At 34.8% G+C, this 16,912-nt stretch overlaps 1 protein-coding gene across 3 annotated transcripts in view; it reads right to left on the bottom strand.

The window, feature by feature from the left end:
* CDC42SE2 (CDC42 small effector 2) overlaps positions 1–16,912 on the bottom strand; it is a 110,105-nt gene that overhangs the window by 31,597 nt on the left and 61,596 nt on the right. For 2 of the 3 annotated variants that reach the window (XM_063086427.1, XM_063086428.1), the window contains exon 3: positions 4,138–4,472. In XM_063086427.1, the coding sequence (XP_062942497.1) occupies positions 4,138–4,191 (54 nt within the window). In that variant the 5' untranslated portion in view covers positions 4,192–4,472. Of the gene's footprint in view, positions 1–4,137; positions 4,473–10,310; positions 10,380–16,912 lie in introns of those variants that run through there. The other variant, XM_063086430.1, reaches the window with a different exon arrangement.

Here is a 16,912-nt window from a genome sequence, read left to right as displayed (position 1 = left end):
ATAACACAATACCGACGTGGCAAATGTTGTATGCAAAAAACTCAAGATGTAAATGCTTGATGTAGTATAAAATGTATTTCTGATGTCTTATAACTATAAAGCCTTATGCTCCTGCTATTTAAATTGCTAATCTGTGTTTTTCTATCTTAGCTATTGGTGAATATACCTATATCACATGCTTGAATAGGATTCACTTTATTAGATACACTGTAAATACTGGAAATAAATAAATCTTTAAAAATAGGGCAATTTGACTTCTAGTTTCCTATCCTGCTCTAAGGAGCTTGGAAGTCATTGCTCCCACCCATACAACAAGAAAAAAGCTAAACAAACTGAAAAACAACAGCTTTTCTTAAGACTCATCAGAGACCTAAGGTCACAGAGAAAAGTGCTTCACCAAAACCTGGAGAGACAGGCAGGAAGATACAGAAAATCAAAACTTACCAGAGCAGAAATCCACAAACAGAAACTTCTGCAGGATCCAGCACCAGTCAAGGAAAACCTCAACTGTAACTGATGAGCTAGAGCCTCAACCACACAAGTTTAAGAGTTAAAAACTCCAGGGGGCCTGGTCTTGGAGGAACCCCACACTTCTGTGGCTTTCACCATACGGAACCCTACCAGGTTCTCACAGTGAAGATCAGAGAAAAATTCCCTGGGCTTCAGCAAAGGGAGAGGAAAGGTAGCCATGTTGAAATATGCCAGAGCATTCTGTTCTTCTTAACAAGGCCTGTCCTCAAAAGAAACTATTTGACCAGAAACTAACCAACTTAAAGGAAGGGAAATACACAACTCCAGTCCCCTCTAGACCTTTTGTCTCACCTAAGGGGTAAAAAATAATAATAATAAAATTTAAAAAAAAAAAAAAAAACTGAGAAGCCTTTGGGTAGATCACAGCCCAAGGGCAGAGGCTCACCGAAAGACTAAATCCTAATCACAGCATTACATAATGCTTCCCTTCTGCCCATTCTTTACCACTATGTCTACAGGGCTCCTGTGTAACAGGGGATTACAAATGAAAACAACTGTAGTTCTCAGACCTTATAGAAGAAGTCTCTAGGGAACCTCAAAGCCAAGAGGGGATAAAACCAAGGACACCACAGGAAATTTTATACTCTGACACCTACAGTTACAGCAAATTGTAAAATAGCCTAATCCTGCAGCCAGATAAATATAAAACCACATACTAAAGTCCTATTTACCTTGGTCCCTTTTACCCACTATATTTATGTTCAACAATAAATTAAAAGGCATACTAAAAACAATACAGCAATAGGACTCAAGCATTCCATAATTTTTTAAGACACTGTTGGATATATAATGTATGATATTATCAACGATTATAAATTATACACAATAATGGAAATGTATTTATAGTCAAAGAATTTTCACTCAAACACACATTCATTTCATTAAATTAATTAGGACCTTTCCCATTAAAGTCAGGATAAGCAAGGATGTTCAGCCACCTCTTGCCCTATTCAACATTATACTGGAGTTCTTAGTGTAGTCAAGATTCCAAAAGGATAAATAACAGAAAATAACTTTAAGAAGTCACTATTTAGAAACATTAAGATGATATATTTCAACTATTTAATTAATATAAGTGTTCAGTAAGGTATCTGAATAAAAAATTACCATATAAAAATAATTAGCTTCCTATACAGTAGAAATAATTAGTTAGGAAGCAGAAAATAAGATCTCAGAAAAGTAATAAAAATCCATAAAATGTCCATAAAATAAAAAATTTCATCATTTTTTTTAACTTCCCTAAATGAAAAAAAAAAAATTAACATTTCTAAAAGAGTATGAAAAGATCTACACAAATGAAGACATATACCATGCTTTCCAATGGGATTACTCAAAATTCTTTTCCTTTTTTCTTTTTCTTTTTTTAAAAACATGACCGGTAAGGGGATCTTAACTCTTGACTTGGTGTTGTCAGCACCACGCTCTCCCGTGTGAGCTAACCAGCCATCCCTATATAGGGATCTGAACCCGTGGCCTTGGTGTTATCAGCACCACACTCTCCCAAGTGAGCCACGGGCCGGCCCTTGGAATTACTCAAAATTCTAAAAATGTCAATTCTCACCCAATTACTCTCTAAATTCAAAGTAATCCTAAGGAAAACACCTGTAAGATTTAAAATATGCATTATGAAATATCTCACACAAAGAAATAAATATAAAGAACATAAGGAGGAATCATGAACCACAATCCAGCTTAAAAAATAAGACATTACCAATACAGTTGAAAAGGAAGAGCTATGAAAAGACTTCCCCTATAGACAGTAAAACATACTAAGAAACTGCAGCAATTAAAACAGAATGGTAGTGGCACAGGCATAAACACATGTACCAACAGAATAGAGCAGATTTCAGAAATGGACTCAAACAAAAGTGTGATACATAATAAAAGCAACATTTCAAATTACTAATAAAAAGACTGGCTATTTAATAAACTGTCTTTATATAGCTTAATAGCATGAAAAAAATTAGGGCAACCTCACATCACACAAATTAATCAATCTTCCATTCCCTATGGATCAAAGAAATAAATGTAAAAAATTATAAAAGTAGTATACAAAAATAGGGTAGTAGGTCTTTAAATATTATGGTAGTAAAAGTGTTCTTAAGGAAAACTTGTCTCTATGATGAGAGACCCCACAAAGTTAAAAAAAACAAGTTGATATACTGAGAGAAACATCTATAACAAATTATTATTAACCACAATATATGTTTGTAACTGCAAAAATAGACAAAGTCAAATTAAAAACTGTAAAGACTATCAAAAGGCAACTTGATGAAAGGGGAAAGATACAAATTTACACTAAATATATGAAAAGATTTTTAACCTTTCTAGTAATCTAACTATAAATTAAAATGATAGTGTAAATAAGTTATGACCATCAATAGAAAAATTAAATATTTTATGGTATATTTATGTTACAAACACTATGAAGACTTTATAATGATGCAAATGATCTATACTTAAACATAAAAAATCACTGAAATTTTACTAAGTGCAAGTGACAGAACAATATGTATACTATGAAAACATTTACCTAAAAACAATAAAACCTATATAAATATGTACATATACATTCACTGAGAGATGTTTAGAGGGATTAAAGACCAACCTCTAAAAAAGATTTCACCTGGGGATCAGTGAGATTGGGCGAAGAGTCAAAAAGGATTACTTTTTCTCTTTTGTCTATACTCTGTGAGCTTTTACAATAAATTCGTGTATTATGTGTGCAATTACATTTTTAAATTTAACCCTCAATCTTCCTTTTATGTTGCTACAAATGTAAACTAAACAGAAAAAAATACAAATTCACTTGTTCAGCCAGCCAACCAGCTAGCATTTATACCTACACTCTCCAAGATATTACATTTGATCCTGAAGATACAAAGTAAATATGGTCAGGAACCTTCAAGAATTCAAAATGCGGAAGCAGAGACTGTATGACAGTTACATGTATATTCCCATAGGTCTTTAGTTCATGTTTCTGAGTCAGGGGAAAGCTGGGGAAGATTTTATAGAGGTGAAATTTGATTTAAGGATTTTAAAAGATGAACAAAAATTTGGAAGTTGGGAGATTTTGGTAGAAGTAACAACATGTGCATAGGTTAGAAGGTACAAAAGTGGGGCATTAGAAGTAGTCAGTCAAGACCACTTTCTATGTGACTCTGGGCAAAAAAATGAACCTGTTTCAAATGAAAAATAAGGACAATGATACCTTCCTTAGTGAGCTGCTGTGGGGAAAATGAGGTGGTAAGTTGAGAAGAATGTGAGGGCAATCTGGCTGCACATCTCCCACCCACTGATTTCCAAGGCTGACTAAGCTGTTTTACCTCAGGTTATTGTCTTCTTTTTCTCTTACTGTTTCTCTAGAAGCTGCCTATTTGGTAGAAGAACATAAACCTCTCAGTAATAGTCTAGCACAGTTCTTGACAATATTTACTTGAAAAACTTTTTTTTTTTAAACCAGTGTTCAGAGTTCCACTGAACTATTCTCTGTGACACTCCCTACAACTGCCCTCCAATTACTGCCAGGTCCCTATTCTCAGTTTGAGAACCAGTGGTATGTTTAATAAGGACCCCACGCAAAGTGTTTGCATACTTCATACTTACAGGCTGAGGCTGTTCTGCAATACAGCAGTTGAAACACAACCAGAATTCACTCATGCTTACAGTCCAACGTATAAATGGGCACCAGTGAAGGTTCCAAATCTCAACTCAGAAAGCTCCACAAAGCACGCTCCTCAATAAGATGAATGTCCAATGATGTCAAAATGATAATATTATTTCACTGTTTTTTCATGGAAGTCAAGTATCTTATATAGTCAATTTAATTTTTTAAAAGTCAGACTGTCCTTTCTTTGCTTCTGGTTCTACAGAGACTTGTTTCTGAACCACCAGCAAGATATAATAATTGTTGTCTTGACCCAGGGCCTGTAACAGGTAGTCTAGGAAAAAAGGAAAAAGTAAAAGAAAATAAGTTAACTTTACTTATCCTTTGAAGCTCCTATTTCTTAAATCTGTGATAAAATTACAGGCAAATATTACCCAAAAAAGTAAACACTGAAAAATCAAGATTTTAACAAACTGATACTCATCCAACAAATTATTTCTTGAGTATCTTTTGAGTGTCAACTACTAGGGATATAGCAGTAAAAGCGGATAAAAATCCTTGCCTTCATGAACATTCTATTTTATGACTATAAAGGTCTGAATTATTTTAAGGTTTGTTTTGTTTTAAATCACTAATTAGAACATTATGATTGCCATACATAAGATTCTAATTCCAAGAAGAAATACTAGTCATCATTTTCACAGTTTTTTTTTAGTTGAGACAATCCAAATAGTAATTGACATAGCAATAAACTTTATCAAGTAGCTGTTGTTCATTAAAAACCAAAACAAAATTATCACCTTATCCATTAAAATTAGAATTGTACATGAAAAACAGATAGGGGTAAAGTTAGACTTCCTTTTGTGAATCAAACCCTGCCCCTACCATTACCACCTCCACAATGTGTGTTTGTCAAAATAATTTATATATTGCCATGGCAAACCAAGCTGAATCAATCAGAATCCTTGAGATATCACTTGCAGCCTACAACAGTGAAGTGAAGGTGTCCCGTAGAGAGTTGGATACACAGATCTGAAGCCAAGAAGTCTTGGAATCATCAGCAGATATGAATGAAGTAATGAATGACAATCCCTAGGGAAACAGTATCATGAGAAACAAAGAGGGTTTAACAGAGACCTCTGAGTAACAACAGCAGCATTTAAATGATTGGTAGAGAAAAAAAGTCTACCAAGGCGGTTTGGGTGTTATCAGAATGAATGAGAAGAACAAAACCAGTTAAATGTGGTGTCACTGGAGTCTGTTGCAAGGAGGAAGCGGAACAACAGTACTAACTGCCACTGAGATAGGAATGACTGAGAACTGTCCATTAGATTGTGCAGCAAACAGACACTTGGTGGATGTGGCTACAGCAGCTTTAGTAAAGTACTGCAGGCAGAAATCAGATTACAGTGGTTTGAGAAGTCAGTTAGGAAAAACAGCGCAGTCAACAAGTGTAGAGAGTCAACAAGTGTATGGACATAAAGTTTAAAAGACAGGGTGGTCAGTATAACGAAGGGAAAAAGACACATTTGAAACGAAAAGATCAAAGACCAAAGATATATCAATTTGATTATTCTGAGATGTTAACATTTTTGTTCCAAGTGATAAAATATAAATCACTTATTTATAAATTTGTGCAAGAGATTTCATACATTTATAAGCTTTGTCAACTATAAATCAATAACAACCGTATTACAGGATTACAGAACCCTGAACATTAAGTGAAATTAAATTCCTCCCTTTTGTTTTCTCCACAGCCATGACTTTAAACCTTGTAACAGGAATGGCAGTTATTTTCATATTTGCATAGATAAAGATATTCAGTAAAGATAAATGCACATATGCTCAACTTCACAATCTGAGTAGAAATGAGGCATGAATGCAGGACCCTGATTCTACAGATTCAAGAGGACAAGTCCTCTAACATACCACAGGAAAATGATACATGTTCAAGGCAGATAGGCAGGAAGAAAAATTTGCATTCTTGCCATAATTAAAATTCAAAACCTGAAATTTGTATTTTAAACAAGGATGAACATTCTTTACCCACCCAAACTTTAAACCAAGAAAGTGGCAGCCTTCATCTGCTGAACTGGATAAATGCTGTTAAGTTTTATCAACCTTCTAAGCAAGAATATAAGAGAAAAGGGTTAAGTTCACAACATCATGAACATTAATTTCAGTGTTGCTATTTAACAAGTTTATCTCCACCCTGGATCAAAGACCTTGGCCATTAAGAAGTTGCTGTGAAATGAAATCTCTTCGAAACCAATTCTATGAAAACAAATGTGCCTTTGTTTGAAACTAAAAATTCTTTATGCTCATCAGTGTTAGAGCACAAATAGATAAAGAGTTACTCTGATGTCTTCAAATCTATTGGATTTGAGCTCTGATATTTTCAAATTTGTTTGGTTTATTCCATCAATATCACGTTTTCTCATTTACATATAAAACTAGGCAATTTCCTTTTCATTTATAAGTTACCTTTGCAGCAATAACCTTCAGATACTAAGTTTACATTGGGAGGTAGTGTATTTTCTTTTAAGTGCTCCTTCTGTTTAACACTTAAAATTAATAAATGGCTTCCTACTTTACAATCCATAAAAAGTACTTTATCATCTCCATATTTTCACAAATTCAAATTGCCTTCCCTTTTAGGGTAAAACTATTTCTCATGTTGTGAATTTTAAAGTGTACATTTTCTCACTCCCAAGTACTACTTTGAGAATGACATTCTCGATACTTCCTCTTTCTTAATATTTAGTTCACAAATGACTGTTTAAAGTACAATAATTTATGCTTCTACATATTTCTACCTAGATAACAGACCTGCTGAAATGTGTTTTCAAACCAAGAGGATGTTTGCAATTCCATAGGTTTTTATTAAGTAAATACATAGATCTTAAAATGTTTCAAACATGCCTTGGAATGTGATATCAATACATTGTCTATCTTCTTACTTTTCTAAACGAAATTCCTTATTAGAATTTTTTCAAAAGTGTATATACTTAAAACACATCTACATATAAACATCTTCAGAGAAGTACTGAATTCTTCACAAAAAATTTCAACACTGCCAGTAATAATTAACTATACTAATAGTTACTTTTACTTCTTGAGCTGAAAGTTGCTTAAAATATGTTCCTTTTAAAATCCTTACTTATTTAATCTTTAGATAACAAAAGGAGTGTCACTTTGCAATAATATCAACATCTAACCTTGGCTTTAAACACAGCTCAGCACATTCCACACATAAATATAGTGTCAGACTGGCCTACAGCACAAGAGAGTATTTCATTGACTCATACAGATCCATAAGACATAGATTTTAGAAATGGAAGAGACCTTAAAGATAACATCATGGAGCTTACTCATGAAATAGCTTGAGGTATATTATCCAAGGCCAGTAAGCTAGTGATTGGCAGAGCTCCCTCGAATTCAAAGTCCAGTCTCTTGATTTATAAATGAAATTGGCATGAGGAAAAAAGTGGTAGTATTCTCTCATTGAAATATTAATCAACATCAGTTTCCCCTTCTTGTTCTCCCTACCTAAATCAAAATATAGCTTTCTACCTGGGTGAAGAGTTTTGCTGCTGCCAATTTTAAAAAGTTATATTCCAGAATCCCACCCACATTTAATAAAAGTGCTTTTTAAATCAAATTCCAAAGACAAAATAATAAAGTCTTAATTTGAAAAACTGGACAATGGCACACACCTTTAGTCAGGTAATTTCTTCAGGTTTTTATTTTTTTTATTCCAAAATATTAACTCAGTTCAAGTATTGAGCATGCTTAGTTTGTATGAAACTGAATCCAAATTTCAGAATTCAGACTTTGGAATAAAAGATCTGTGGCAATTAAAGTCCTTCACTAAGTTTTAGAAATGTTAGCTTGGGCAAGTGACAAGCTGTATCGCCCTCAGTTTTTCTCAGTTATAAAATGGAATGCTGCATTCACAATTTCACAGGTCTGAAATGAGGACTAAATTAAATACTGCATATGAAGGCAATGTATATATTATAAACAGCTATATTTAGATGCTCTAAATTATTTTCAGAATTAAAATGGCAGAAGAAAACAAACACAGGTAATTTGTAATTTGCTGCAAATTTAAGAAACAATCTAAAAGCCTATCAAGAAAAAAAGGGAAGAAAATTTTTAAATGAACCATGGTATATTCATACAAAAGAAAACAACACAAAACGAAAATGAAAAATGGATGCAATGTAGATAATTCTAACATGTTGCTGAGAGAAGAAGCATGGCACAAAACAACATACATGGGGGCTTGCTGGATAGCTCAGTTATTAGCCGTTGTTACAATAACAAAGTCAAGGGTTCGGATCCCCATACCGTCCAGCCACCAAAAATAAATAAATGAAAAATAACATACATGGAATCATTTTATTTCTATGTACTTCAAAAACAGGTTAAACTAACCTATCTTATTTAGAGATGCACACATAGGTATAAAAGAAAAGCAAGAAAATTATTATATAAAAGTCAGGAGAGTGGTTACCTACAGGGCTGAGGGCAGGGATTACAAATAGGAAGAAAGGCATAAGGGCTTCTGGAGTACTGACAATGTTTACCTCTTGACCTGGATGGTAGGTACAAAAGTATTTGCTTTAAATTATTTGTTAAGTAATACATTTATGTACTATGCAATTTTCTAAAAATTATTATTACTATTATTTTTGCAGCTGGCTGGTACAGGGATGGAACCCTGGACTTGGCGTTAACCAAGCTCTAACCAAGTGAGTTAACCAGCCAGCCGCTTCCATATACTATATTTCTAAGTGACAAAATTTTAACACAAGTAAAAGAAGTAAATACTATTAGCAGTTGATAATGAATTCATATGAATTCATAAAGATCAGGGATGGAAATGCAGAAAAGAATCAAGAAAAAAAATGAACATACTTGCTAGAAACCTTGAAGGACTGGGTAAAATTATCTCTTCCTTTTCCATCTTTATCAATTCTCCCTAAACTCTTTCTTAGCTGCCTGGAGTTAGAAATAATGACCATGTGACACACAGGAGGTTCTCACAGTATGAGCTGATGGACTGAAATCTGTATTACCATTCTGAACTTTTCTCCTGAGTCTAGCTAGGCATTTATATCCTCCTGGTAATGAACATCTCTTGCAGTCTCCTAGTTATCTCAAACCAATCTCTGAAAAACTGAATTCATGGTCTTTTTCCTCCATCTGTTTCTATGTTACCTTTCTTGGTGGGTGGCACCACCATGTAGTATTTACCAAGCAGTGCACATTCAAATTCCATCCTACTCCCTACAGATTTCTGAGTAAAATACTGCAACATGCCTTCTTACATTTAAATGAATCTTTAATGTTATTCCAAATAATTTAAGCACATAGATTTTAAAAAAATCAATGAATAATAGAAGGCTATTAAATACGGCAAATCTCTGACCTATTCGCCTCCATCTGTTAGTGGAAACCATTGTTAACTTACCGAGCTGTTTCTTCTGGTATTTATTTTTATGGTTAGAAATAAGATGCTTATTGTTATTTCCCAAATTATCACTTTTTAGACTATTTAAACTAACTTCCTGTTAGCTATCCCTTCTTGAATTGTCTTTTGTTTTCTCTTTAGTTAATAACTGTTGAGCTTTTTTATTTGCTTAGTTTTTCTATATACCTATATTAGATCTGTAACACACTATGATTAGATCTGTAAAACACCTGTAATTTCCAAATATCTGAATATATGTATAAATGTACTGATTCTAATTTTCTTTTGGTTTCTTTCCAGAACTACCTAGCCTCCTGCTTTAATCTTGACTAACTGCTCTCTAGACATGTTCCCTAGGTTTCTTTCCTAATTTGGATGCCCTGTTTCTGAGAATCATGTCTTCCTCTTTTTTTCATCCTCCTCCACTTATTTTGTAAAATCACATACTCCAGTGGCTTCCTAAGAAAGGGTACACAGAAGGAAAATGTTTGAATTCCTTGCATTTGACACTTGATTGGTCATTTGGTTGAACACAGAACAGTTAAAAAATCTTTCCCTCAGGATTTTAAAGGCACTGTTTCACTATCTGCTAACTTCCAGAGTTGCTGCTAAGAAGTATGGTAACATTCCAATTTTTTTCCCTTGTAGCTAATGTATTCCCCCTCTGAAAAATTTAAAGATTTTTCTCCTTACCCTTGGATTTCTCAAATTTCAGAGATGTGATTTGGTTTGGTCCTTTTTCACACTGTACTGTCAGGTCTGGATGAGCCCTTTCAAACTGGAGAATGGTGTCCTTCAGTTGAGGAAAAAAACAGTACCTATAGCACACGGTTCTTGTGAAAATTAAACAAAATGATTAGCACACAGTAAGTGCACGTTATGTTGATGATTAGTATTTATCTACATTTACTAATTTCTTTGGATCACCATTCTCCTTGCCTGTAAATCTCAACTTCCTTCTTCATAAAGTACATGTTTGAACAGTTTTTTCAATAGTATGTACTTTTTAATAGTTATCCGCAGGTGGTAAGCTTCTTAGTTGTTCATCTAAATGTGTGGTTTTGAATATTAATTTTGAAAGAACTTCAAACTTACAGAAGAACTGCTAAAATAGAACAAAAATCTCCCCTGTATCCTTCATTCAGATACACTGTTAACAGAATGCATGTATTTTAACCCTTATTCCAGCATGGCAGCTTAGCTGAGTATAGAATTCTTGGTTGACAATGCTTTTCCTTCAGTTCTTTGCAGATGTAATTCTGACCGCAAATGTTGCTGATGAGAAGTCAACCGTCAATCTAATTTTTGATATTTTGAACATAAAACTGTTTTTCCTCTGTAGATGTTTTGAAGACTGTCTTTCCATTTGTCTCTAATTCCACAGACTCTTCAGTTTCAGACTTTTTTTCATTCATTTATTTATTTATTTATTTTGTTTTTAAAATTTTTATTTTGAAATAATTATAGATTCACAGGAAGTTTCAAAAATAGTACAGAAAGGTTCTATGCACCCTTTATACAATTTCTCTCAATGATAACATCTTACATAACTACAGCACAATAACAAAACCAGGAAATGGACAGTACCATCCACAGACTTTATCCAGATTTCACCAGTTTTGCATGCATCCCTGTGTGCAGGTATGCATGTATCATTCTAAGCAGTTTTGTCACAGGTGTAGATTAGTAAAACCACCACCACAATCAAGATTCAGAACTGTCCCATTGCCACAAAGATCTCTCATGCTCTCTCTCTACAGTGACACTGCTTTCTCTCCGCTTGCCCCTTAAACCTAGGTAACCACGAATCCGTTTCTAGCTCTATAATTCTGTCCACCTTGAGAATGTCATGTAAATTGAATCATACAGTACATATCCTTTTGAGATTGGCTTTTTCTACTCAGCATAATTCCTTTGAGATCCATCTGACTCACTGAGTGTATCAACAGTTTGTTCCTTTTTTTTTTTCCACATGGCATGCATGCATGCATGTATGTATGTATGTATGTATGTATGTATGTATGTATGTATGTATGTATGTATGTATGTATGTATGTATGTATGTATAGTATGTATTTATTTATTTATTTTTTAAATTTTATTTTGTCGATATACATTGTGGCTGATTATTGCTCCCCATCACCAAAACCTCCCTCCCTTCTCCCTCCCCCCGCCCCCCCAACAATGTCCTTTCTGTTTGCTTGTCGTATCAAATTCAAGTAATTGTGGTTGTTATATCTTCTTCCCCACCCCCCCAGTTTTGTGTGTGTGTGTGTGTGTGTGTGTGTGTGTGTGTGTGTGTGAATTTATATATTAATTTTGAGCTCCCACCAATAAGTGAGAACATGTGGTATTTCTCTTTCTGTGCCTGACTTGTTTCACTTAATATAATTCTCTCAAGGTCCATCCATGTTGTTGCAAATGGCAGTATTTCATTCGTTTTTATAGCTGAGTAGTATTCCATTGTGTAGATGTACCACATTTTCCGTATCCACTCATCTGATGATGGACATTTGGGCTGGTTCCAACTCTTGGCTATTGTAAAGAGTGCTGCAATGAACATTGGGGAACAGGTATACCTTCGACTTGATGATTTCCATTCCTCTGGGTATATTCCCAACAGTGGGATAGCTGGGTCGTATGGTAGATCTATCTGCAATTGTTTAAGGAACCTCCATACCATTTTCCATAGAGGCTGCACCATTTTGCAGTCCCACCAACAATGTATGAGAGTTCCTTTTTCTCCGCAACCTCGCCAACATTTATCGTTCAGGGTCTTTTAGATTTTAGCCATCCTAACTGGGGTGAGATGGTATCTCAGTGTGGTTTTGATTTGCATTTCCCGGATGCTGAGTGATGTTGAGCATTTTTTCATATGTCTGTTGGCCATTTGTATATCTTCCTTAGAGAAATGCCTACTTAGCTCTTTTGCCCATTTTTTGATTGGGTTGCTTGTTTTCTTCTTGTAAAGTTGTTTGAGTTCCTTATATATTCTGGATATTAATCCTTTGTCAGATGTATATTTTGCAAATATTTTCTCCCACTCTGTTGGTTGTCTTTTAACTCTGTTAATTGTTTCTTTTGCTGTGCAGAAGCTTCTTAGTTTGATATAATCCCATTTGTTTATTTTTCCTTTGGTTGCCCGTGCTTTTGGGGTCGTATTCATGAAGTGTGTGCCCAGTCCTATTTCCTGGAGTGTTTCTCCTATGTTTTCTTTAAGAAGTTTTATTGTTTCAGGGTGTATATTTAAATCCTTAATCCATTTTGAGTTGATTTTAGTATACGGTGAGAGGTATGGATCTAGTTTCATTCTCCTGCATATGGATATCCAGTTATCCCAGCACCATTTGCTGAAGAGGCAGTCCCTTCCCCAGTGAATAGGCTTGGTGCCTTTGTCAAAGATCAGATGGCAGTAAGTGTGTGGGTTGATTTCTGGATTCTCTATTCTATTCCATTGGTCAGTGTGTCTGTTTTTATGCCAGTACCATACTGTTTTGGTTATTATCGCCTTTTAGTATAGCTTAAAGTCAGATAGTGTTATGCCTCCAGCTTTATTTTTTTTGCTCAGCATTGCTTTGGCTATGCGTGGTCTTTTATTCTTCCATATAAATGACTGGATTGTTTTTTCCATTTCTGAGAAAAATGTCTTTGGAATTTTGATGGGGATTGCATTGAATTTGTATAGCACTTTGGGTAGTATGGACATTTTCACTATGTTGATTCTTCCAATCCAAGAGCATGGGATATCTTTCCATCTTCTTGTATCCTCTCTAATTTCTCTCAGCAGTGGTTTGTAGTTCTCATTATAGAGATTTTTCACCTCCTTGGTTAACTCAATTCCTAAGTATTTTATTTTTTTGGTGGCTGTTGTAAATGGGCAGGCTTTCTTCATTTCTCATTCTGCATGTTCACTACTGGAGAAAAGAAATGCTCCTGATTTTTGTGTGTTGATTTTGTATCCTGCTACTGTGCTGAAATCATTTATCAATTCCAAGAGTTTTTTTGTAGAGGTTTTAGGCTGTTCGATATATAGGATCATGTCATCTGCAAACGGACAGTTTGACTTCATCTTTTCCAATCTGGATGCCCTTTATTTCCTTCTCTTCTCTGATTGCTCTGGCTAGTACTTCCAACACTATGTTGAATAGGAGTGGTGAGAGTGGGCATCCTTGTCTAGTTCCTGTTCTTAAAAGCTGAAAGCTTTTCCCCATTCAGGATGATATTGGCAGTGGGTTTGGCATATATGGCTTTAATTATATTGAGATACTTTCCCTCTATACCTAACTTATAGAGGGTCTTTGTCATGAATGAGTGCTGAACTTTATCAAATGCTTTTTCAGCATCTATAGAGATGATCATATGGTCCTTGTGTTTGGCTTTATTAATATGGTGTATCACATTTATTGATTTGCGTATGTTGAACCAACCTTGCATCCTTGGGATGAATCCCACTTGATCAGGATGAATAATTTTTCGTATGTGTTGCTGTATTCTGTTTGCTAGTATTTTAGTGAGGATTTTTGCATCTATATTCATCAAGGATATCGGCCTGTAGTTTTCTTTTTTGGTTATATCTTTACCTGGTTTTGGTATCAGGATGATGTTTGCTTCATAGAATGAGTTTGGGAGATTTGCGTCCGTTTCAATCTTTTGGAATAGTTTGTAAAGAATCGGTGTCAATTCCTCTTTGAATGTTTGGTAAAATTCTGCTGTGAATCCATCTAGTCCTGGGCTTTTCTTTGTTGGGAGCCTTCTGATAACAGCTTCCATCTCCTTTATTGTTATTGGTCTGTTCAAATTTTCTATGTCTTCATGGTTCAGTTTTGGGAGCTTGTGTGTGTCCAGAAATTTATCCATTTCCTCCAGATTTTCAAATTTGTTGGCGTATAGTTGTTTATAGTAGTCTCGAATGATTCCTTGTATTTCAGATGAATCAGTTGTAATATTGCCTTTTTCATTTCTAATTTTTGTTATTTGAGTCTTCTCTCTTCTTTTTTTTGTTAGCCATGCTAATGGTTTGTCAATTTTATTTATCTTTTCAAAAAACCAACTTTTTGATTTGTTGATCTTTTGAATTGTCTTTTGGTTTTCCATTTCATTCAGTTCTGCTCAGATCTTAATGATTTCTTTCCGTCTGCTAACTTTAGGTTTGGATTGTTCTTGTTTTTCTTGTTCTTTGAGGTGAAGTGTTAGGTTGTTCACTTGCCATCTTTCCATTCTTCTGAAGTGAGTGTTTAATGCAATAAATTTCCCCCTTAATACTGCTTTTGCAGTATCCCACAGGTTTTGGTATGATGTATCATTGTTTTCATTAGTTTCAATAAATTTTTTGATTTCCTGCTTGATTTCTTCTTGGACCCATATGTCATTAAGTAGAATGCTGTTTAATTTCCATGTGTTTGTATAGTTTCCCGAGTTTCGTTTGTTATTAATTTCTGGTTTTAATCCATTGTGGTCTGAGAAAATACATGGGATAATTCCAATGTTTTCGAATTTATTGAGACTTGATTTGTAACCTAATATGTGATCTGTCCTAGAGAATGATCCATGTGCTGCTGAGAAGAATGAATATTCTGAGGTTGTTGGGTGGAATGTTCTGTAGATATCTGCCAATTCCAATTCGTCTAGAGTCTTGTTGAGATCTTGTGTTTCTATGCTGATTCTTTGCCTAGATGATCTGTCTAATATTGACAGTGGGGTGTTCAGGTCCCCTGCTATTATGGTATTAGTGTCTATTTCCTTCTTTAGGTCTAATAGCGTTTGTTTTATAAATCTGGCTGCTCCAACATTGGGTGAGTACATATTTATGATTGTTATGTCTTCTTGATGGATCAGTCCTTTTATCATTAAGTAGTGTCCCTCATTGTCTCTTTTTATGGTTTTTAGTTTCAAGTCTATTTTGTCAGATATAAGAATATCTACTCCAGCTCGTTTTTCTTTTCTGTTTGCATGGTAAATCTTTTTCCTATCCTTTCACTCTTAGTCTGTGTGAATCTTTATGGGTGAGGTGGGTCTCTTGTAGGCAGCGTATAGTTGGGTCCTCCTTTTTGATCCAGTCAGCCAGTCTGTGTCTTTTGATTAGGGAATTTAAGCCTTTTCCATTAAGAGTTGTTATTGAAAGGTATTGATTTATTCCTAGCATTTTATTGGTTGTTTGGTTGTCTTAGGTGTCTTTTGTTCCCTGCTTTCTGATTTACTGTTTGGTTTCTGTGTTTGTTGGTTCCTTAGGTTGTAGATAGTGTTTTTGTTTGCTTGTTTTCTCTTCATGGATGCCATTTTTATTATACTAGTGGGTTTAGATTTTTCTTGGGTTTTTATGGCAGTGGTAGTTATTTTTCAGGAACCAAACCCAGTACTCCCTTGAGGATTTCTTGTAAGGGTGGTCGTGTGGTAGTGAACTCCCACAGTTTTTGTTTGTCTAAGAAATATACTATTTGCCCCTCATTTCGGAAGGATAGCCTTGCAGGGTAGAGTACTCTTGGCTGGCAATCTTTGTCTTTTAGTATTCTGAAAATATCATTCCATTCCTTTCTAGCTTTTAGGGTTTGTGATGAAAAGTCTGATGTTAGCCTGACTGGGGCTCCCTTATAGGTGATTTGACGCCTCTCTCTTGCAGCTTTTAAGATTCTCTTTTTGTCTCTGAGTTTTGCCAATTTGACTATGACATGTCTTAGAGAAGGCCTTTTTGGGTTGAATACGTTTGGAGATCGTTGAGCTTCCTGGATCTGAAGATCTGTGATTTTTCCTATACCTGGGAAGTTTTCTGCCACTATTTTGTTGAATATGTTTTCAATGGAATCTCCATTTTCCTCCCCTTCTGGAATACCCATGACTCGGATATTTGAGCGCTTGAGGTTGTCTGATATCTCTCTCAGATTTTCTTCAATGTCCTTGATTCTTTTTTGTTTCTTTTTGTCTGCTTGTGTTATTTCAAACAGCCCATCTTCAAGTTCAGAGGTTCTCTCTTCAACTTCGACAAGCCTGCTGGCTAAACTCTCCGTTGTGTTTTTTATTTCGTTGAATAACTTCTTCAGTTCAGCAAGTTCTGCTACATTTTTTTTCAGGACATTGATTTCCTTGTACATTTCCTCTTTCAGATCCTGTATACTTTTCCTCGTTTCATCATGATGTCTAGCTGAGTTTTCTTTTATCTCATTCAGTTTCCTTAGAATTATCACTCGAAATTCCTTGTCAGTTATTTCAGTGGATTCTTGTTCTATAGGGTTTAGAGTTTGAAATTTATTAACTTTTGGTGGTGTACTTTCTTGATTTTCTGTATTTCTGGTATCTTTTTT

This window comes from Cynocephalus volans, chromosome 2 (genome assembly GCF_027409185.1).
Source record: "Cynocephalus volans isolate mCynVol1 chromosome 2, mCynVol1.pri, whole genome shotgun sequence".
Lineage (NCBI taxonomy): Eukaryota > Metazoa > Chordata > Mammalia > Dermoptera > Cynocephalidae > Cynocephalus > Cynocephalus volans.
Note: the sequence above shows the minus strand (reverse complement) of the source record. Positions and strands in the feature narration are given on the sequence as shown.